The following is a 24292-nucleotide window of genomic DNA, read 5'->3' as shown; positions in this document are numbered from 1 at the left end:
AGGAGGCGCTTTGCGCTCAGACGTGTGGCCAGGAGCTTGGTGAGGTGATGTCACTGGTCATTCGAGTGGTCAACTTTATTGCTGCCCGAGCTTTAAATGATCGCCAGTTTAAAGCTCTGTTAGAAGAAGTTGTGAATCATTATCCCGGTCTGCTTTTACACAGCAACGTGCGTTGATTGTCAAGGGGGAAGGTGCTCAGCCGTTTTGCAGCTTGCCTGAGTGAAATCCGGACTTTTCTTGAAATGAAAGGCGTCAGGCATCCTGAGCTAGACAACACTGACTGGCTCCTGCAGTTTCACTATCTCGTGGACATAACTGGCCATCTGAACCAGCTCAATGTGAAAATGCAAGGTATTGGAAATACAATCTCATCCCTTCAACCAGCAGTGTTTGCATTTGAAAGCAAGCTGGAAGTCTTTCTCAGGGACATTGAAACAGGTCGTCTTCTGCACTTTGAAAGACTGCAACAATTTAGAGATGCATGCTTAGCAAGTGACTCCACTCAACATCTGGATCTCCAGCAGCTAGCTGGCTTTACGTCCAATCTCCTGCAGTCATTCAAAGCACGTTTTGGAGAATTTCGTGCGCGCACTGGTCTTTTCAAGTTCATCACTCATCCACATGAGTGTGCAGTGGACAAAATCGACCTGACATGCATCCCCGGGGTCTCTGTCGGAGACTTTGAGCTGGAAGTTGCTGACCTGAAGGCATCAGACATGTGGATGAGTAAGTTCAAGTCACTTAATGGAGAGTTTGAAAGTCTTGCGTGACAGCGAGCAGAGCTGGCGAGGGAACACATGTGGACAGAAATGAAAAATCTTCAACCTGAAGACCAGCTGATTCTTAAAACTTGGAACGAGCTTCCTGTGACATACCACACAATGCAGCGTGTGAGTATTGCCGTATTGACCATGTTTGGCTCTACATATGCATGTGAGCAGTCATTCTCGCATATGAGGAACATTAGGACCAACCTACGCTCACGTTTAACTGATGGAAGCCTCAACGCCTGCGTGAAGCTCAACCTCACCATGTATGAACCAGACTACAAGGCCATCAGCAAAACCATGCAGCACCAGAAGTCGCATTAAAAGTAAGACATATTTAAATATTATACGTTAAAAATACTATATGGCTCTCAATGAAATATATTTAGAAATATTTGGCTTTTATGGCTCTCCCAGTCAAAAAGGTTCCTGACCCCTGCTGTAGCCACTGCGAGAAGTCAAGCAGTGTGTAGGTGGGCCCTGGCCGGTTGAACATATGTCGATGGAAGTCTGCTCGTTGCTCCGGAGGTAACTTGCTCAGGAGGCGGGCTACATAAGACCCACATCGGAGCTCCACATCACCGTCAGGACCCAGGGTTTTCAGTAGGCCGACCATTGATTGGACATGGAGGGCAAACCTCTGAATGCTGTGGTGTCCCCACGCCGGACATCGGGGAAGTCCATGACACTGGCAATCTTCTTCAGAGCTATCTGATTGGGCTGGCCGAATTTTGCATTGAGGGCTGCCAAGGTGTCACTGTAGGATGCAGGAGAATTGAGGTAGGAGTCAGTGACCAGCTTTGCCTCCTCCAACTCTAGGTGATTCACCAGGATCTGGTATTTGAACATCTCCGTACTATTGGCAGGCAGGAGGTTCTCCAATGCTATCTTCAGGAGAGCAAACTCACTTGGGTCACGGTGGCTGAAGTTGGGGATGGTTGGTCTTGGTCCCCTGTAGGTTTGCTTGGCTACAGTTGCTGGACTGTAGGGAGTCTGGGCCAGAGATTGTGACTCCATTCTTTGCGTCCATGGTGAGTGATGCGGGTGAACTGATGGGTATCCAGGCTGGTACTGACTTGGAGACCGTTGGGACATGTAGGCAGCTGGATAGCTGTGAGCCTTGGGAGGTGGTGGCTGCAAGAAAGGGACATGTCGATGGTGCTGGGGTTGTGGTGTGATGGACTGGCGGGTAGGGAGAGGATGATATTCACAATCGAAGTCCTCTGGCTCTCTAAATCCCATCGCAGGTGGGGGGCTATAGGGCACGTGGTGGCTGCCCCGCTTCATTGGCAGGGGTTGAAGAGGATGGGCTTGGGCCCTCATCAGCTGATACTCAGCTAAGTTCTGATTCAGATGCTCCAACTTAGGCTTGACATCAGCAGGCTGCTCTTGGCCATCAGGTTCAAGCCATGGAGGGGGCTCAGGCCACTCCTCTTCATCCTCGCTCAGTCCTTCATTGCATGGTGGAGGGAGGGAGTAGCCAGGTGGAGCAGGCTTGGGCCTTGAAGGAAGGGGGGGAGGTCTAGACCAAGAGTCGGTGAAAGGTGAGCTGCTAGGGGGATGCTGAAATGGTCTCAGGCTACTGGAAGCCTCTACGAGCCTCTTGATGTCAGCTCTGACCTTCTGGAGCTCTGCTAGGTCAGCATACATGTCTTGTTGTGACTGTCGTAGTCTCTGGTTCTCCTTTCTGATTTCTTGGAGCTCATCTTGGAACCTCACTGGCAGCTCCCTTCCCTCCTGGAAGTTGTGGTGAGATGAGAGGGATTCTCTGTAGGTCTCCTCATGCTGTGCCTCTCTGCAAAGACCTTGGGCTAGCTGGGGTTCGGAACCGTACCTTTCGTAGTTGCTATGAGTTTCTTCATGATATGGGTCCCACTCATTGAGAGCAGCATTCCATCGGGCCTGGTGTCTGTAGGGTGAAGCATGTGGAGAGTTGGGGGGTGTCATCTTGGCAGCTCTCTCTGTCTGAGAATTTCATACCTCTTCTCGCCCACGCCTGTCGTGTGCCATGCCTGTGGGTGATGAGGCGCGACGTCTCTGGATTATATAGTCCATCTCGTAGTCATTGAGAGGTTGTGGTGGGCGTGTTGTCAGACACCTCAGGCGAGGTTCTTCATCATACTCCATCTCAAATGGTAGGGGTAAGCGCTGCTATCCGGCTCGAAGGACCAAAAATGTTCGGGAGGACTATTAAGGACTGTATCGGTGGTTGTTTGTTTGTATAGCAAGCGTTCAGCCCAGGGTGTCCGTGAGGACACAGTACACGGAGTGTAGATTATAGTTTACTCCACTTTATTCCAAGGCACAAAGGCATGGGCATTCTTCATTGGTCTCGCAATTATTAACATGCTGTGTGGTCTGTAACACATTACAAATCATATTACCATCAGTAAACGAACAGATCTAACATTCAAGTCAAAGTCAAACATCAGGCTATAACGTTATTAGACTACAGCTGACGACAACAGATGATCTGAAAGTATACATAGTCAAGCTCAGTATATAGTCTAGCTAACCAAACATGTAGCTCATACACAAAGAGAATAACGCTCATAACAAATACATCAATAACGGGCCCGATAGGCTAGGATCCATAACACGTCCCGAACGATCTAGCTAAATACTGTGACGAAAGGAGGCTAACAGCTCTGTTGCTAGCGGACACTTACAGCTAATCTAAACAACGTAAAATTGGCTAACGTTATCTCAGCAAATAACAAGTCACTGTTGTGCACTAAGGACAAGGGGGGGGGGACTTACATATCCTCATTGACGCACACATGCATAGATCAAAAAACAAACTCCAACTTAGATCGTCTTCTTGTCTGTAAACATAATATTGCTAGGCTAGTAGCAAACTTTCTCTCTTGTCTCCGTTGGGAGGCTAGCCCAGAATGCTTCTGGTCTTGGGGGCGGGGCCATGATCTGTCAATCATCAGCTTTGTGAATGGAGCCTTTCCAACACAACTCACTGCTCATATGCACAGATCACAGCAGGAGACAAGCGGGGAGATGATGTGCTAAGAGGTGAATTGTACACACTGGAGCAGCCAGTCATTAAATTTTTTAATAGCAAAGATATTCATATGGATAGTAACAACATAGCTGCTTGTCACACCACACCACAAAAACAAAACAACAGGCCGAACATCATCATTAAATTTGTGAGCAGAAAACAAACAAATTGAGGTGCTAAAGCATGCAAAAAAAATTGAAGGCCACAGGCATGGGCGCCATTATGGGGGAGGGGGCAAAGGGGGACAATTGCCCCCCCCCAACTCACAAAGAATAATTAAATTAATATATCACATAACGTTATTAAAAATTATACAAATATTATTTGCTGTAATTACACCTACGAGCCGTTGGGGGCAATGTAACGATCTGAAGCGAACCATGTTAGCTAGCTAGGGGAGGCTAATTGAAAATGTCCAAACGTGTTAACACGTTATTAAGTTATTTTACAAATAGAAAAAAAATCAATAGGGCTGAAGAGAACGAAAATGAAGAATCGCGCCAGGACGATGATGTGTCTCTCACAGAGACAGGCAACATTTCAGAGCAATCTCTGCAAGAAGTGGGCAATGTAGAGATGGAGCCTCCACAGCTTCAGCAGCGAGAAACAGGCAATGCCGTGGTGTTACAACCTGCAGCTCGAGATCCTATTCTTGGTGTAGGAAACTGTTTGAATTTCGTGGAGAACGGCCCCTACCAAACTATTCTGTTATTCCCAGCAACAGGAGGGAGAACCTTTCAACCTTTCCGAACCACTGCTTTTTCTGACACACACAGAGACGCATTCATGTGACGAACACAAGCCGACTCCGCCCCCCTCCCGAAGATTGCTGCTTCGTCGAGTCCGGCCATAGTCGGATGCCATGGAAGAGATCAGCCAACACAACGCCCGTGAAACATGACGAAAGCGGACGGGAGCAAACACTCTGATGACAGCAATGACAAGCTTCCACTTTTTGTTCCCATGCCTGTTGATGCGACGAGTTCCCACGCAATGCAATGTGCTCTCAAAAGCACTGCAGTCACCCAGCCTTAACTTTGCGACTGTTACGGACCTGGTGTCTTCCACAATTGCCTTTCCTCTTTGTGTACCTGGATGACATCCTGGTCGCTAGCGCCTCCGTGTCCGAGCACTTGTCCCACCTCAGAGCCCTTTTCGAGAGGCTCAGCCTGCACGGGTTGATAGTTAACCCAGCCAAATGCCAGTTTGGTCTGAGCACTATCGACTTCTTGGGCCACCGGGTCACCAAGGACGGGGCGGCCCCCCTTCCATCTAAGGTGGAGGCTGTCGCAGACTTTCCATGCCCACACACGGCCCAGTCCCTCCGTGAGTTCATTGGCATGGTGTCCTCTACCACCGGTTCATCCCCCAGGCTGCCGATCTCCTTCGCCCCCTATGTGAGGCTCTGAAGGGCATAGCCCCCAAACACGCCGTGGACTGGTCTGCAGAGAGGGACAAGGCTTTTAAGGATGTGAAGGCCGCCCTGGCTGACGCGGCGATGCTGGCACATCCTGTGTCTGGAGCGCCCATCGCCATCACGACGGATGCTTCGGACTACGCTGTCGGCGCGGTTTACGAGCAGTGGGTGAGCGGCACGTGGCAGCCGCTTGCCTTCTTCAGCCGGCAGTTGAACCTGAGAGAGCGCAAATACAGCACCTTTGATCGTGAGCTGCTTGGCCTTTTCCTCACTGTTAGGCACTTTCGTTTCCTACTGGAGGGCCATCAGTTCATGGCTTTCGTCGATCACAAACCGCTGGTGTTCACGATGGCCAAGGTGGCAGAGCCGTGGTCAGCCCGCCAGCAGCGACAGTTGGCCTACATCTCAGAGTTTACCACCAACGTGAGCCATGTCACTGGGAAGTCCAACCCGGTCGCTGACCGTCTCTCCCGGGCCATCGCTGGTGCCGCCCATTTGGGACTCGATTACAGCCAGCTGGCGGCTGACCAGGCCGCCGACCCAGGAGTGCAGGCATGCAGGACCGCCGTCACAGGGCTGCAGTTGGAGGATGTGGCTTTCGACGACGCCAGTGCCAAGCTCCTGTGCGACGTCTCTACGGGTCAGCCCCGACCAGTCGTTCCAACTGCTTGGAGGCGGCGGGTCTTCGACGCAGTCCATGGGCTGTCTCACCCTGGCAGAAAGCCTTCACAGAGGTTGGTGGCGGCAAAGTTTGTTTGGCATGGACTCAAAAAGGATGTGAGGGGCTGGGCTGACACCTGTGTGGCGTGCCAATGCTCCAAAGTGCTCCGGCACGTCAAAGCGCCCCTGATACTTTTCACGGTACCTGAGAGGAGGTTCGACCACGTGAATGTGGACCTGGTAGGCCCCCTACCCCCCTCCCGTGGGTTCACATACCTGCTCACCATGGTCGACAGGACCACGCGATGGCCAGAGGCCGTCCCGCTTTCGTCCACGACAGCGCCTGAGGTTGCCCGAGCGTTCATCAGAACCTGGGTCGCCCGCTTTGGCACTCCATCTGACCTCTCCTCGGACAGAGGGCCGCAATTCACGTCAGCGCTCTGGGAGGAGATCGCTGCGGGTTTAGGGGTGAGGCTCCATCGCACCACAGCGTATCACCCTCAAGCTAATGGATTGGTCAAGAGGTTCCATCGCTCGATGAAGGCCGCATTGCGGGCTACCCTCAAGGACGACCGCTGGGTTGACAAACTGCCTTGGGTCATGCTTGGGCTCAGGACAGCCCCCAAGGAGGACCTCCAGTCCTCATCCACCGAACTGGTCTACAGACAGCCGCTTCGGGTCCCGGGGGATTTCCTTCCCACCGCCACAGCTCCCTGGTCCGCCAGCTGCCAACGGACTGCGCTGTAGGAGTAAGCCAGGGCTTTTGCACCGGTCCCCACTTCTCAGCATGGCGGCTCTCAGTCCTATGTCCCCATGGAGCTGCGGTCGGCGGAATATGTTTTCATCCGTCACGACGCACACCGCGGTCCCCTGCAGCCACCCTACAATGGCCCATTTCTAGTACGGGACACTGGAGATAAGCACTTTGTGGTGGAGGTTGGCAGCAGGCTGGAGCGGGTTTCTGTGGACTGCCTCAAGCCTGCTCACCTGGACTTAGACCGCCCTGTTGGTCTTGTCCTGCCGCCACGGCAGGGGCGCCCCCCGGCCCTGCCCCCCTCCCCCGGCGAGCCGCCCCCTGCTTCCCCAGCCCCTCCCTTTCCCCGGTCCAGCTGTGAGGACTCTGCTGCTTTGCCTGCTGTTAACCAACCCCCAGCTCCTGTTCAGCGGAGCCGTTGGAGCAGAGAGATCCGCCCCCCTCGCCACACTGACTTTTCGTATTAAGGCGAATTCTGGGGGGACATGTGTAGTGGTTATGGGGATACATAATTCCCCTTATTGAGCTAGTAGGAACGTTTCTTTACAGCTGCTGTTTTCTCGGTTTAGGTTTACAGTGATACACTTCCGCTGCATGGGTTTTTGTTGTTGTTGTAATGGTGAAGGAATAAATGGTGCACGTTGTGTAGCTGAAAGAGAAAGTTGTCACGACACCTGCTTGAGCTCCTGTACATCAGAAACATAAAAGATCTTGAGCAATATAAATGAATAATGATGAATATTATGGTAGATAGGTGGAATAGTGGGGAAATATCATATATTTATTTTAGTTGTGTTGTAAGGGGCAATGTTGTTTGTGAGTGACAAATGTGGAATACGAAAATGGGTGAATACACAGATTTTAAGTCTTTTGACTTTAGTGATCACAAACTTTACGAGTTAGACCATGACATTGATCCCGAGACCCACTTCTACCAGAGCGTGTACATTAATTGTGAATATTATTCCGAAAACAAGTTCACTTCCAACGTGGAAATGAAGGGGCTTTCGGTGATTCAGTTCACCAGAAGGAGTCTCTATATTCACTTCTGCAAAATTAAAGATTACCCTTCAATAGTTTCAGCAAAGGTTTAGTGTAATAGTAATTTCACAGACTTGGTGGAAGGATAATAAAGAACTGCAGGATGGATTAGAGGTCTACAAAATGTTTTGGCAAAACAGGGTCAGTAAAAGAGGAAGGGGAGTTGCCTTATTTGTGATGCCTGCTCTTAAATGTAGGGTTATTGGTAATATGACAACTGCTATTGACAATTTGATGGAATGTAGCCATTGGCACACATATTTCTCAAAGCATCTACTGAACTCACCGGTCCAAAACACTGCAGAAGTGGTGAAGACTACAGGGGGCACAGTGCTAATCTGAAATTAGCATTGTGGGAACCAATGTTTGTGTGCGGCTGCCATCATACTCCTAACTGGTCCTCCAAAGTTTTACAACCTTTATGGGAATATAGTTATAGAAAAGGTGTTTCTCCTTGACCAGTCAAGGAAATTGCTCTCACTCCTTCAGTAGATTCATGACAATGCCTTTTCCCCTTTTGATTCTGACAAACTGTATCCAGACCAGGATTTGAGGCAGGACACATTTTTCTAAATGTCTAAAGAATTCTCGGCTTTTGGAAAATCCTGAAGAAGGATGTTGTCAATAAAAGAGAATTTACTGAGTGAATAACTAATGAAATGGAGAAGAATTGACCATTTGATTAAACTGAATACACTGTGATGACTGAGTTAAGGGGTGCAACATATTTTACAGTACCTAGGTGCTTAGAGAAGAAGATAAAGGCGACTTAGACAAGTTATTTTTGTTTTCAGATGGTAGATAAAGCAGGTAGTCTAAGGCAGTAACTGGATCAACTTAGTCAAAAAGCGAATTCATTTAAAACTACGAAACTTGGAAAAAAATCAAAACTGTAGGGGCTATTTCTCACATTGTGTCCTAACCGTGCGCGAGCGTCCGACCATCGCTTTGCATCGGACGCTCTCTGTCCACACTGATACCGTCATGTGAACAAACGATGTACCCAGCAGCTGTGCCCTCGAGATTAGACTGGAGATGTCCCGCATCTATGACACAGCACTTTTCAATGCGAGCTACAAGAAGTAAATAGAAACTGAGGGTCTGACAAAAGTTCCACTCAAAACGGGGTGCCATTGCACGCTGCGCCCCTCATGGCCACTTGGTACATTCCAAACAGACATAAAGCAATCAAAGTGATTTTGTCGGTGACGCTCGCATGTGTCGAATACAGTTAGGACAGTGTAACATGGGGTTGCCAACCGTTCCTTAAAATAAGGAATCGTTCCTTATTATATATATATATGTGTGTGTGTGTGTGTGTGTGTGTGTGTGTGTGTGTGTGTGTGTGTGTGTGTGTAGTGTAAGGCACATTATATTTGTTATGCCCACGCCGCCCCATCCATCCAACTCCCGTCCCTGTCCCCTTTTCCTTATTTCCATTTCAAGGAGTTGGCAATCCTAGTGTCACACTACAGTAGTGGGCCATAGAGTGGTGTGTGTGATCAGGTAGACTGTACCAGGTGGGTTGTTTCTTCGATGAGCATAGGGGTCCTCAGGCTCAGCAAAAACACTAGAGGCCATCTTGTTTTTTCGAACGGGCAGCTTCTCCTCATCTGTGCCAAAAGAAATGTTGGAGCCACCACCTGGGGGGCGCAAAACCCTGATAGGAGAGCAAAAAGAAGCAGTGTGAAAAGAGAGAGAGAGAGATCAGAAACAGTGGAAATAATTACATTTGGTCATATTATAGATAAAAAACAAGGTTAGCAAAACTGTCTGGTTAAAAGGGTTCCTAGAATGTATTGACTATGTGTGTGTGTTTGTGTGTGTATATATATATATAGCGGTTTTTTTTCATAAACCATCAATGGTTTTGTTGATAAAAGTGCTCACCAAATGAGGAGCAGGATATTAAGATAGATGTAGGAGAAAAATTTTAATGCATTTCAGTACAACTTGTTTTGTGCGTCATGCACTCATCAGCTGCCAATGTGATTAAACAAAAAAGAAAAACACACAGTCAATAAATATTATGTTGCCCCACGTCATGCCCCTGATTACGGTGGACAGCAACAAATGAGAAGATAGAAAACATTGTAAATATTACAACCAATGGGGTAGGTCAGGGATGGGCAATCCTATCCAGAAAGGGCCACTGTGGGTGAAGGTTTTTGTTCCAACCAAGCAATTACACACCTATGTTTCCTAATCAAGATCCTCAGCAAAGACTCCACTGGTTGATTAGTGGGATTAGGTGTGTAACTGCTTGGCTGGAACAAAAACCTTCACCCACACTGGCCCTTTCTGGATAAGATTGCCTACCCCTGGGGTAGTTTGTTAAGATGCACAGCAACCAATGGTGGGATAGAAAACATTACAACCAATAGGGTAGGGGCTGGGGCTTGTTTTGAAAACGCAAGGATTTAAAAGGCCAGGGCACTGCTGAAAACGTATACATTTAAAATACTACAATATAACGTCAAATGGGGCAATTTACGTATATCATACAGTGGAGTTAAAGGGAAGGTTTACAAGATGGTTGTGAGACCAGCTATGTTATATGGTTTGGAGACTGTGTGTTACGTCTCGCCGCTCCACACCCGCTCTGCAGTGTAACCTTGGCCAAGGCTCAACGTCTCCCCGCTCCACACCCGCTCTGCAGTGTAAGCGTACCCGGAGCTCTGCCAACTCCACCTGATGCCTGTTTCCTCGTTACCCCTCCACTTACCTGTTGGCAATCACCTCCCTATATCTGGCTGTGTCACTCTCAGCTTGTTGCCAGTTCGTGCCGTTCCCTGGGAGAGTACTTGTGCTTGTCCTGCTCATCGAAGTTTGTTTACTTACCTGGATCTTCCCTGGAGATTTCTCTGTTGGACCTTCCTCGTTGCTCCCCTTCCCCTGTGCGCTGCTTTCCGTTTACGAAGAGGATTTCTTCACTCCAGCGTTGCTGTGATTTTCCGTTCTCCTTTGGTATCCTCCTGTTTACCCCCCCCCCTCCTGCCTGGATTAAGGGCCGACTCCACTGTTCCCGGATTAAAGGGCGACTCCACGGTTCCCGGTTTAAAGGTGGACTTCGCGTTTCCTGGTGAGAGTGGACTTCCTGAGTTTTCTCTTCAATAAATTAGCCTGTTGGTCCCGCTATATTGTGCCTTCTGTGTTTGTGCTCTTGGGGTCGGGTGCAAACCCTAACAGTACGAACTGGCCATGACGACCCCAGCCAGCACAGACGGCACACCCACAGCCAATCCGGTGCAAGCAGCCCTAGTAAAACAAATTCAGATTACCAACGCCCATTCCCAGCAATTACAAGAGGCTTCGGTTGCTGTGCAGGGTCTCAAGTTCAACCCCTGCAAGCTTCTGTGGAAGCTTTAGCTGTCCAGCAGGCGGCGATGGCGAGTCAGCAGGCAGAGATCATACAACAACTGCAGACCATTTCAGCAGCTCTTGCCAACCAGCAGCTGAACCAGCCTGTACCGCCAGCAAGTGCGCCCCCTGTGGCCGCCGCTCCAGTAGATCCTCCGGTTCCTGTTTATTTACCCCGTGGAACCATCATTACCAGTCCACGCCCATTTGACGGTAACTTTGAAACTTGCTCTACCTTCATTATGCAGTGTGAGCTTGTTTTCACACACCAGCCCACCGTGTTCTCCAGTGATGCTGTTAAGATCGCTTACGTGACCAACCTGCTCAGTGGTCGAGCAGCGCAGTGGGCTACGTCTTCTTGGTCCATGGGGGCCAGCTACTGTAACTCTTATAGAGACTTTGTCGCAGAGCTACGTAAGGTTTTCCACCATCCGGTAAGCGGTCGGGATTCTGACTCACGACTGAATAACATCCAGCAGGGCGGCGCCAGCGTCACAGATTACTCCGTCGACTTCCGCCTGGCTGCCGCTGAGAGCGGATGGAATGACCAGGCCCTGCGTGCCACTTTTCGTAGAGGATTGAGCGAGGCGGTGAAGGATCAACTTGCTACCCGAGAAGAACCCTCATCTCTGGATGACCTCATTGCTCTCGCTATCCGCATTGATGGACGTATCCGGGAGAGAAAGCGTGAGAAGGCCTTGCGTGGAACTTCCTTCAATCCCAGAACTACCTCTGCGTCAGACCGAACCGCTGTTCCCGTTTCCCCGGCCAATCCCTCCTCTGACTCTTTCGCGACAACGCCACCTGGGGATGTAGAAGAGCGGATGGAGGTAGGACGTGCTAGACTTACTCCTGCTGAACGGGAGAGCCGATTCAAGGCAGGTCTTTGCCTGTACTGTGGTCTTAAGGGGCACCGACTCCGCGACTGTCCCTCACGGCCAAAAGATTAGGCTTACCAGGACCAAGGGAGATCCTAGTAAGCCGCCTTTCCTTCTCCCGTGGGTCCGAATCTCGCGGCCATCTTGTTCCTATTGCTTTAGTCTGGGCGGGCCAGAGACTTTCCCTTGGAGCCCTGATTGATTCCGGAGCAGATGATAGTTTTATGGACCTTGACTTTGCCTCGCAGGCAGACATTCCCCTTGAGTCTCTTGGGACCCCCATTGATGCGTTTGCCTTGGATGACCGGAGATTAGCCTGTATCACACAGCGGACCGTCCCCGTTACTCACCGTTGCAGGTAACCACACAGAGACAATGCAATTTTACATCATACGTTCCCCGCTTAATCCAGTTATCTTGGGACGCCCCTGGCTCAGACACCATGAACCCCACATCTCTTGGTCCACAGGCACAGTCCTTGGATGGGGCTCTACTTGCCATGCCCAATGCCTTCGTGCAGCTCCTAGTGCTACGCCTTTGAGCTCGCCTACTCCCCTGCCTCCTGATCTCTCCTCCGTGCCCCCTGTGTATCATGACCTTGGTGAGGTATTTAGCAAGACCCGTGCTAAGTCACTCCCGCCTCACCGCCCGTATGATTGCGCCATTGATCTCCGTCCTGGGGCTACTCTTCCCAGTAGCCGCCTCTACAACTTGTCACTCCCTGAGAAGGCGGCCATGGATGAGTACATCACCGAGTCCCTTGCTGCAGGTCTCATCAAGCCCTCGTCTTCCTCTGTTGCTGCAGGGTTCTTTTTTGTGAAGAAGGACGGGGGACTTCGACCTTGTATTGACTACCGGCAACTGAACGCAATCACCATTAAGAACAAGTACCCGCTTCCACTTATGAGTTCGACTTTTGAGCCTCTCTCACAGGCGACCATCTTCACCAAGCTAGACCTGAGGAGCGCTTACCACCTCGTGCGAATCAGGGAAGGCGATGAGTGGAAGACCGCCTTCAAAACACCCTGAGGCCACTATGAGTACTTGGTGATGCCGTTCGGACTCACAAACGCACCAGCAGTGTTTCAGGCGTTTATGAACGACGTACTCCGTGACATGTTGGATGTGTTTGTCGTCGTTTACCTGGACGACATCCTCATTTTCTCCCAGTCTCTTGAGGAACACGTCCAGCATGTTCGCAGGGTACTGCAGCGCCTCCTCCAGAACCAACTCTACGTCAAGGCGGAGAAGTGCCTGTTTCACTCCCCCTCTGTGGATTACTTGGGATTCATCGTAGAGAAGGGACGGACCAGAGCAGATCCCCGCAAGGTCCAGACAGTGGTGGACTGGCCGGAACCTACCAACCGTAAGGAGCTGCAGAGTTTTCTAGGGTTCGCAAATTTCTACCGGAGATTCATTCGCAACTACAGCCAGCTGGCAGAACCGCTTACTGCGTTGACCTCCCCAGCCAAACCCTTCATCTGGTCTCCTGCTGCCAGCTCTGCTTTCCAAGTCCTCAAGACAAGGTTCACCTCGGCCCCAGTGCTGCTCCATCCTGACCCCAAGAGACAATTCGTGGTAGAGGTTGATGCCTCGGATTCAGGCGTAGGGGGGGTGCTCTCCCAGCGGTTGGCTGAGGACCAGAAACTCCATCCTTGCGCCTTTTTCTGCCGGCCGAGCAGAATTATGACGTTGGAAACCGGGAGTTACTGGCTGTAGTGGCTGCTCTGGAGGAATGGCGCCACTGGCTCGAAGGCGCTGAGCACCCGTTTCTCATCTGGACGGACCACAAGAACTTGACTCACCTGAGGGCAGCCAAACGTCTCAACAGTCGTCAGGCTCGGTGGGCTGGCTTCCTTAGTCGTTTCAACTATGTTCTGACTTACCGTCCTGGGACATGCAACGTAAAGGCTGACATCCTGTCTCGGCTACACCTGAAGGAAGGCGCGTTTGAAGAGCCTGAACCCATCCTCCCTGCGGCTAGAGTGGTCGGTGTGGTCACTTTTGGTCTTGAGTCGGCTGTTCGCACTGCCCAACGTGCTCAACCCGCTCCGAGTAACGTGCCACCCCGTCGCCTCTTCGTCCCAGATGCTGTTCGGTCTCGAGTTCTTCAGTGGGGTCATAGCAGTCGTTTCTCCTGTCACCCAGGAGTTAGTCGTACCCAGTCGTTCATCGCTCGGCGCTTCTGGTAGCCAACTATACGGGAGGATGTCAAGAGCTTTGTAGCGGCCTGCACTGTTTGCGCCCGCAGCAAGGCCTCTCACCAGGCGCCATCTGGTCTGTTGCAGCCACTCCCTATTCCTAGCCGCCCCTGGTCTCACGTGGCTTTGGATTTCGTTTCCGGACTACCACCTTCTCGGGGAAACACTGGTTCTCACCGTCATAAACCGTTTCAGCAAGGGCGTCCATCTGATAGCCCTTCCCAAACTTCCTTCGGCTGCTGAGACCGCGGACCTCTTGATGCAACATGTCTTCCGGCTTCATGGCCTGCCATCAGATGTAGTCTCCGATAGAGGTCCTCAGTTCACCTCACAAGTGTGGCGTGCATTTTGTAAAGGCATCGGAGCCACAGTAAGTCTGTTTTCGGGCTACCACCCCCAAACAAATGGTCAGACCGAGAGGGCAAACCAGAGCATGGAGACAGCGTTGCGTTGTGTATGTAACAGCAAGCCCTCCACCTGGAGTGACTACCTACCGTGGGTAGAGTACGCCACCAATTCCCTGGTCAGCTCTGCATCTGGACTTTCTCCATTCGAGGCATCCCTGGGGTATCAACCTCCCCTGTTCGACCCACAGCAGGATGAAGTGGCCGTTCCCTCCGTACAGCTCCACTTGCGACGCTGTCAGCGTGTCTGGAGGACCATCCGGACAGCACTGCTCAAGGCTAGGGAGCGCGCTCGCAGAGGGGCTGACCGGCGACGTACCCCTGCGCCGGAGTACAAGAAGGGACAGAGGGTCTGGCTGTCCACGAAGGACGTTCCCCTCCAGACAACCGACAAGAAACTCTCGCCCCGCTTCATTGGTCCTTTTCAAGTCCAGAAAGTCCTGAGCCCGGCAGCTGTTCGGCTGAAGCTGCCTTCCTCCATGCACATTCATCCTGTCTTCCACGTCTCTCGAGTTAAGCCCGTCTCCAGCAGTCCTCTTATGCCCCCGGTTCCTGAGCCTCCGCCTCCGGAATTTGTAGATGGTCATCCTCAATGGAAGGTCCGCCGGCTGCTTAAAGTCCGGCGCTGCGGCCGCGGGTTCCAGTATCTCGCGGACTGGGCAGGTTATGGACCTGAGGAGCGCAGTTGGATTTCGCGGAAGCTCATTATGGATCCCTCTCTCCTCGCCGACTTCTACCGTGCCCACCCGGGGGCGCCAGGTCAGTCGCCAGGTGGCTCCCGTAGAGGGGGGGGTACTGTTACGTCTCGCCGCTCCACACCCGCTCTGCAGTGTAACCTTGGCCAAGGCTCAACGTCTCCCCGCTCCACACCCGCTCTGCAGTGTAAGCGTACCCGGAGCTCTGCCAACTCCACCTGATGCCTGTTTCCTCGTTACCCCTCCACTCACCTGTTGGCAATCACCTCCCTATATCTGGCTGTGTCACTCTCAGCTTGTTGCCAGTTCGTGCCGTTCCCTGGGAGAGTACTTGTGCTTGTCCTGCTCATCGAAGTTTGTTTACTTACCTGGATCTTCCCTGGAGATTTCTCTGTTGGACCTTCCTCGTTGCTCCCCTTCCCCTGTGCGCTGCTTTCCGTTTACGAAGAGGATTTCTTCACTCCAGCGTTGCTGTGATTTTCCGTTCTCCTTTGGTATCCTCCTGTTTACCCCCCCCCCTCCTGCCTGGATTAAGGGCCGACTCCACTGTTCCCGGATTAAAGGGCGACTCCACGGTTCCCGGTTTAAAGGTGGACTTCGCGTTTCCTGGTGAGAGTGGACTTCCTGAGTTTTCTCTTCAATAAATTAGCCTGTTGGTCCCGCTATATTGTGCCTTCTGTGTTTGTGCTCTTGGGGTCGGGTGCAAACCCTAACACTGTGGCCGAAAAGACAGGAGGCGGAGCTGGAGGTGGCAGAGTTGAAGATGCTAAGATTTTCATTGGGAGTGACGAAGAAGGTCAGGATTAGGAATGATTATATTAGAGGGACCGCTCAGGTTGGACGGTTTGGAGACAAAGCAAGAGAGGCAAGATTGAGATGGCTTGGACATGTGTGTGTAGGAGAGATGCTGGGTATATTGGGGGAAGGATGCTGAACATGGAGCTACCAGGGAAGAGGAAAAGAAGAAGGCCAAAGAGGAGTTTTATGGATGTGGTGAGGGAGGAAATGCAAGTGGCTGGTGTGACAGAGGAAGATGCAGAGGACAGGAAGAAATGGAAACAGATGATCCGCTGTGGTGACCCCTAACGGAAGCAGCTGGACGTAGTAGTAGATATAGTGGAGTGGTGTTGGGGCACAATTGGAAGGGCAGACAATTAAAATATAACATCTAATAAACATCACATGTGTATCATCTAATGGAGTGGGGGGGATAATGAAGACATTGGTTTACTTGTAATTGCAAAGCAGATATATTTCTGGTGGCCAAATAATTTCTACTGTTCACGGTGGATATATCAGGCTTGCAAATAAAATATTTCTCTGCCAAGCATAGGCTACATCTTTTGCTGTTAATTGAATAGGCATTGTTCTTCGTGAGGATTTTCCATGAAATAGAGTAATTAATATTCTTGTCTACCTATGACAAAATATGGCGTCTCAAGACCATTGCATTTCTTGCACGCTCATTCCTGAAGCTACTGTTGTAGGGTAATGTGTATGCAGCAAACAGCTCCCCCTGGGGGCACTGATTTATGTATTCTTGCCTTGTGTAACATGTGTCAGTTCTGTTATGGGCACAGCCGGTGAATACATGTTACTAAGGCACACAGCCCGACTCTGTCTGTTATTTAGATGCACCTACACTTGCAACATGGTGTCAGAAGCTGTATTGGAACCCAAAGTGAGTCTTACGTTGCCTGTTGCTTGAACAGCATGCGTTTATTTGTTTTACTAAGCGTAGTTAGAAGTTTCAGTTAGCCTGCTAGCATTAGCATCGCGCCAAGATGATGGCTTCCAATATTCCGCCGCCAGAGCCCATGAAGATGACTCGGGATCTTCACAGCAGCTGGGCTAGCTTTCTATCATAGTTTGAGGATTATTTGCTTGCGACCGGGATCGACAAGGCAGAGAATCCGGTGCAGGCAGCAACGCTCAGGAGGCTAATGGGGAAGGAATGCCTCCATGTTTACATGCACAACCTGGGACTCACAGCGGAAGAGCAGAAAGACGCGGGAGCAATACTCGACAAACTGGGGGAATACTTTACACCTACCAAAAACGTCATCTTTGAGAGGTATGTTTTTGACAACCTTAAACAAGAGGAAGGAGAACCTGTGGATGCTTTTGTCACGAGACTGAGAGAAAAGGCTGCCACATGTGAATATGGAGCTATAAGAGACGAGCTCATAAGGGACAGGCTTGTTCTTGGAACAACTGATGAGGGTGCCAGACGACGCATGCTAAGAGAAAAGGAGCTTAAGTTGGAGGGAGCTATTGACATTTGCCGTGCAGCGGAGGTGTTGGACAATAAGTAAAAATCCATGTCACTTAGCAGCTCTGTGCCTGGGGAGAGCATCAATGTAGCACATGGGCAGTGACCAGGACGGAGACCTACCAGCAGGCCATCCGAGCCCACCAACACATCTGCACAGCCACAGAGAGGCACAGGTGAATGCAAGTACTGTGGCAGACCACACAGACGGGGACGAGACCTGTGCCCCGCATTTGGAAAGTCATGTCACTTGTGTGGCACTGCCAATCACTTTGCCAAAGTATGCATGAAAAGAGGCCAGCAAGCATGTCAGTTGAACGCTGTGGATGACCCGCTGCTAAGGGGCCCGGAGGACAGCAACCGCGATGAGAGGGATGTGTACACGGCTGAGAGCGTGGGGGCTGTGAACACTCAAAGGAAAAAGTGGTTTGTAAACCTGCCACTGCACAGAGGGGTCCAGAGGTGCCAGCTTGACTCTGGAGCCACCTGCACCGTGATGAGCTTGAAAGACAAAATGAGACTGGCACCTAGAGCGCCTCTTCAGAAAAGTCTCATCAGGCTGAGACTCTACAACAGTGAGTGGATGAGCTCAATGGGCGTGTACAGCACACAGTGTATCATCAGGGGCAAGATGCACAGACTGGACTTTGAGGTCGTGCGCACCAGCCAGAAGCCCTTGCTTTCAGGGGAGACATGCAAGAGACTTGGCTTGATATGCTTCACCATTCCCGAAGAGCGGAATAAAGTGGAGCACTGCAAGACAGGTGAGCTAACTGTCTCATTAACACTTACAATGACGTGTTCACCAGCCCAGTCGAGTCACTGCTGGGTGATGTTCACTTCGAGTTGGATAGCACTGTGGCCCCTGTCCAGTGCGCACCAAGAAATGTCCCGGGGGCCCTCAAGGCAGCTGTTAAGGCGCAGCTGGACCAATATGAAAAGGATGGACACTTAACCACAGTCACTCAGCCCACAGACTGGATTAGCAATCTGGTCATAGTGAAGAAGCCGGACAAATTGAGGCTTTGCATCGACCCCAAGCCACTTAACCGAGCCCTGAAAGGGTCCCATTACCTCATGCCCACTTTAGATGACGTGCTGTACAAGCTGTGTAAGGCACGTATCTTCACCCCGGTGGATGCGCGCAACGCATTCTTGCAGTGTCGCCTTGATGAGGAGAGCAGCCTGATGACAACGTTCTGGACAGCGTGGGGTAGAAAGCGATGGCTGAAGCTCCCTTTCGGCATGTCAGTTGCACCGGAGCTGTACCAGAGGAGACAACATGAGCTGCTGGCCGGTTTGAAAGGGATTGAGCCCATAGCTGATGACATCCTCATAGTCGGCTGTGGGGACACGGAGGAGGAGGCCGTTCGCGACCACGACGCAAACCTCATTGCTCTGATGGACAGATGCAGGGAAGTGAAGCTGAGGCTGAATATAAAAAAGCTACAGTTTCATGTGAGGGAGGTCCGCTTCCACGGCCATATACTGTCGGTGGAGGGCCTCAAAGCTGATCCCGAGAAGGTCAGGGCAGTCCTGGACATGCCAAACCCCACGGATGCAAAAGGCGTTCAGTGGTGTGTCGGCTTTGTTAACTATTTATCGAGGTTCATGCCCCGCTTGTCAGAGGTGTGTGAACCGCTGAGAAGGTTGCTGGACAAAGATGTGCCGTGGCACTGGTTGCCCAAACATGATGCTGCTATGAAGGAAATCAAGATGCTGGTCATGACGGTGCCAGTACTACGTTACTATGATGTCAGCAAGCCAGTCACCATACAGAGTGACTCCAGTCAGACCGGTTTGGGCTGCTGCCTGCTTCAGGGGGGGCAGCCGATCGCGTTTGCCTCCCGCGTGCTGAACCAGACGGAGCAAAACTACGCACAGATTGAAAAGGAGTGCCTGAGCATCGTATTCGCTTGTCAACGCTTCCACTACTACCTATATGGGAGGGGTGATGTGACTGCAGAGACCAACCACTGCCCCTGAGCCCCTTCTCAGTGCACCAAAGTGCCTTCAAAGCATGCTCCTCACACTTCAGAACTACTCCCTTACGGTGATATACAAGCCAGGCCCTGAAATGTACGTAAGTGACACGCTCAGCAGAGCCACCACCCCGCCACAGAGAACGGACACTCAGTACAGACGTGAAATGGTCTGAAGCATGCAGCACGACATGGCAGCCACTCAGCAAACAGACTATCTAAACGTCACCAGCCAACGCCTCGCACAGATTCGAAAACACACAGAGGAGGATGTGTGCCTTCAAACACTCAAGTCGGTCGTGCTGGAGGGATGGCCAGAACGCAAAGAGGAGAGCCCCATAGCCGTCAGAGAATACTGGGCCATCAGAGATGAAATAAGCGCACAGGACGGTGTGCTTTTTAGGAGCCAGCGGGTCATCATTCCGAAAGCTATGCGTCCTGAGATGCTGAAACGGATCCACTACAACCACGTGGGGGGTGAGGCTTGCTATAGACAGGCCTGGGATACTCTCTACTGGCCAAATATGCAGGGGGAAATCAAAGACTATGTGCAGCAGTGCTCAGTGTGTAACGAAACAGACTATGATGTCACACCCGCTCCCCACACATCCCTGGCAGCTGGTGAGCACGGACTTGTTCAGTTACGCAAGGCAGGACTTCCTGCTCATGGTGGATCACTATTCAGACTTCTGGGAGATTTATCTACTCCCAGACCTGTCGGCAGAAACGACCATTCAAAGGTGCAAGGCGCAGTTTGCACGGTACAGTATCCTTGACAGGGTCATGTCCGACTGTGGAGGGCCGTTTGATTGTGGAGAGTTTCGGGCGTTTGCGAGGGAGTGGGGCTTCGAACATGTCATGTCCTCCCCGAGACACCCAAAAGCTAACGGCAAAGCAGAGTCTGCAGTGAAGATTGTGAAAGGCCTATACAGAAAAGCAGACCGGGCCCACGAAGACCCCTGGAAGGCTTTTCTACACTGGAGAAACAGGCCCACTGAGGGCATGCGCTGCAGCCCAGCAAAACGGCTGATGTCACGGAGACTGAGAACTCCTCTCCCTGTGGCCGACCAGCTGCTAGCATCTCAGATCATCACGGGGGTCACAGACAAGCTGAGGGTGAAGCATCAGGCAGCGAAGCTCACATATGACAAAACTGCGAGGGATCTGCCAGAGCTAAACGTCGGCCAGCCTGTCAGGATGAAACCAATCCCGGGTGACAGGACAGGCCGATGGAGGGGAGGTGTATGCCTGCAGCAGGTGGGACCGCGGTCCTATCTCGTCAACGTGGAGGGAACCACGTACCGTCGCAACAGGGTTGATCTCCGACCAGCGGAGGTTGACCCTCCACAGCCGTCAGCCCACACAGAACGGCCACCGGAGCAGCCTGTGGGCGCGTGTGCAGCTGAAGGGGGCCATGTGAGCGGGGGCAGCGCGGAGGAAGTCGTCAGCAGCCCTGTAATGTCTCCAAGGTCGTCATCCCCGAGGTCGCCGCCATCTCCCCCACAGGCTGTGACCACACCATGCTGTGAGTTACAGGGCCGGGCCTTCTCCCAGAGCGGGAGGCAGATTAAGCCTCCAGAAAGACTTGACCTCTAGGTCATACACAGTGCTGAGATTGACACGCGCACACGCACACACACACACACACACACACACACACACTCACATGCGGGACAGTGGACAGTGTTTAAAACACACACTGGACTGTGGACATTTAATTAAAAAAACTGTGACGTTCACTTCTAATGTTCTTATTCAGTGGTTTTGTGAATGTTCTGATGCTACCATTTTGTTGTTATTGTTCTGGTTTTGGTTGATATTGACTTGCTGTCTCTTCTTGATGCACTATTTTAATATTGGGATATGAGCATTAATGTTCTAATGGCCAATACATTATCTTGTCTGGTATTGTATTCTACGAAAGGAGGGGGGTGTTGTAGGGTAATGTTATGCAGCCAACAGCTCCCCCTGGGGGCACTGATTTATGTATACTTGCCTTATGTAACATGCATCAGTTTTGTTATGGGGACAGCCGGTGAATAAATGTTACTAAGGCACACAGCCCGACTCTGTCTGTTATTTAGATGCACCTACATTTGCAACAGCTACTCATATGGGCGTTAAACCTAATTTTAAAAGGGCCCTCAGTTAGTCCAATGTAAGTGTCCACTTTGCAGTTGTCTTCTCTTGTCACTGAAGATGACTTCCTCTGTCTGGCATTTTCCTTCAAGAGGGCATGATGCCTTAGTACGTTGGTACATACAAATGGTACATGAAGCCCATTAATATACTGCAATACATCCACAAAGAAAGCAATCTGCCCTCTATCTTGAAAAATATCCCAGGGAGCATAAATAAGAGACTCTCATGTTTATCATGTAGTGAAGCTATTGTAAATGAAGCAGCCCCCCCCACCCCATACCAAGAAGCCTTACAAAAAAGTGGATATAATTTCAGGCTTAAGTACAACACAGCCAGCAAAAAAAAAAATGCAGAAGGTGGAACATCACCTGGTATAATCCTCCCTACCGCGACACTGTGGCCTCTAATATTGGAAAACTATTTTTCAAACTTTTAGATGAGTGCTTTACCCCAGACCATCAATTGAGAAAAACGTTCAACAGGAACACAGTCAAAATTAGCTACAGCTGCATGCCAAATGTTCAGCAGGTTATATCATCCCACAACACAAGTATCATGACCAAGGCACAGACCCCCTCAACGCAGACAAACACCACCAACTGCAACTGCTGTGCTAAGGCATTGTGCCCTCTTGAAGTCAAGTCAAGTCAAGTCAAGTTAATTTTATTTGTACAACCCAATATCACAAATTACAAATGTGCCTCAGTGGGCTTAACATAAACAGAATTATAATGGACTTATAAAATGTATGAAGAATATGATGCACAGGATGCCAAGCAGTGTCCAGACGTCACCGGAACAGTCCAGGACCAGGCATCAGTGACAAGAGAAGACAACTGCAAAGTGGACACTTATACATTGGACTAACAGAGGGCCCTTTTAAAATTAGGTTTAATGCCCATATGAGTAGTTTCAGGAATGAGCATGCAAGAAATGCAACAGCCTTAAGCCACCGCATTTGGTCATTGGTAGACAAGAATATTAATTAATCTATTTCATGGAAAATCCTCACGAACAACAATGCATATTTAATTAACAGCAAAAGATGCAACCTATGCTTGGAAGAGAAATGTATTATTTGCAAGCCTGATATGTCCTCTTTGAACAGTAGAAATGAATTCGGCACCAGATGTAGACACACAAAAAAAACTGCTTTGCTATTACAAGTAAATCCAAACGAGTTGAATCAAGTGAGACTAGCTTCATCTAGTCAGAAAGGCACGAACTGAGGAAGCTTCTTGGATGAGAGGCGAAACGTCTTCACGGATATATACCAAGTCCAGTTGCACTTGATTCAACTCCTTTGGATAACCATGACCTGGATGAATGAGAACATTCACAGACATATTACAAGTAAACCAATTTCTTTACTACCCCCCCCCATTAGATGATACATGTGACAGTTATAAGATGTTATATCTTTATATTTTAACTGTCTGCCCTTCCAACTGTACCCCAACACCACTCCACTAACCCTTTTAGAACCTACGTATTGATTACGTCAGGGCGTCAGCTGGAGGCAAAACAAAGCCAGAAGCGGTAACGTTAAATACGAATCATGTCCTCAGGAAAGCGTACATCGTCTAACTAACTTCTTTGTGTTTTTGGGTGCCAGAATTGAAGAAGTAATAAACTAAACTTGAAGTTTTATCACATACCAGCTGCCACTCCCAGTCAAAAAGATCAGAGACAACTGTGGTTAAACACGATAAGAGGAAAGGATTGGACTGAGGATTAGCACACACTTCATATCAGGTAAGTAAGGTAACGTTAAACTATACTTTTGTCTGTTGTGGGTATGGATATTTGCCTCCAGCTAAGCTCCGCCCACAAAAAACATCATTATGTTTACTAACTGAAAGGGGGTCTATATGATAAGCAAATTACCCCATTTGACGTTATCTTGTTGTATTTTAAATGTATGCTTTTTCAACAGTGCCCTGGCCCTTTAAATCCTTGCTTTTTCAAAACAAGCCCTAACCCTTACCCCATTGGTTGTAATGTTTTCTATCCCACCATTGGTTGTTGTGCATCGTAACTACCTACCCCATTGGTTGCAATATTTCAAATGTTTTCTATCTTCTCATTGGTTGCTCTAGCCATCCATCCATCCATTATCTGAACCGCTTATCCTGCTCTCAAGGTCGCCCTGGACAGGCCGCCAGGCCATCACAGGGCCGACACACACACACAGAAAGACACACATCCATATGTAGGGACAATTTAGTATGGCCAATTCACCTGACTTACATGCCTCTGCACTGTGGGAGGAAACCGGGGCCCCCCAGAGGAAACCCACGCAGACACGGGGAGTACATGTAAACTACACACAGAGGACGACCCAGGATGACCCCCAAGTTTGGACTACCCCGGGGCTCGAACCCAGGACTTTCTTGCTGTGAGGCAAGCGTGCTAACCACTGCGCCACCGTGCCGCCCTCATTGGTTGCTGTCCACTGTAATTAGGGGCGTGATGTGGGGCAACATAATATTTATTGACTATGCATTTCTCTTTGTTGTTTAATCACATTGGCAGCCGATGACATCAACGTCGGGCTATATAGCGACGACGGGCTGGCAGTCTGCAACAAACCGGCAAGAGAAGTTGAGAAAATGAAAAATAAAATGTGTAGTATATTTGCAAACAATGGACTAAAAATTACAATTGAGGCTAACAAAAAACAGATTGACTTCCTCGACATCT

The 24292-nt window shown here is 50.2% G+C and overlaps 1 protein-coding gene across 1 annotated transcript in view; it reads right to left on the bottom strand.

Annotated features, from left to right (window-relative positions):
* jpt1a (Jupiter microtubule associated homolog 1a) overlaps positions 1-24292 on the bottom strand; it is a 68434-nt gene that overhangs the window by 23430 nt on the left and 20712 nt on the right. Inside the window, exon 2 of the mRNA XM_056280261.1 lies at positions 9173-9315. Within this exon, the coding sequence (XP_056136236.1) occupies positions 9173-9315 (143 nt within the window). The remainder of the gene's footprint in view (positions 1-9172; positions 9316-24292) is intronic.

This window comes from Lampris incognitus, chromosome 5 (genome assembly GCF_029633865.1).
Source record: "Lampris incognitus isolate fLamInc1 chromosome 5, fLamInc1.hap2, whole genome shotgun sequence".
Taxonomy (NCBI): domain Eukaryota; kingdom Metazoa; phylum Chordata; class Actinopteri; order Lampriformes; family Lampridae; genus Lampris; species Lampris incognitus.
This window is presented reverse-complemented; position numbering and strand designations above follow the sequence as displayed.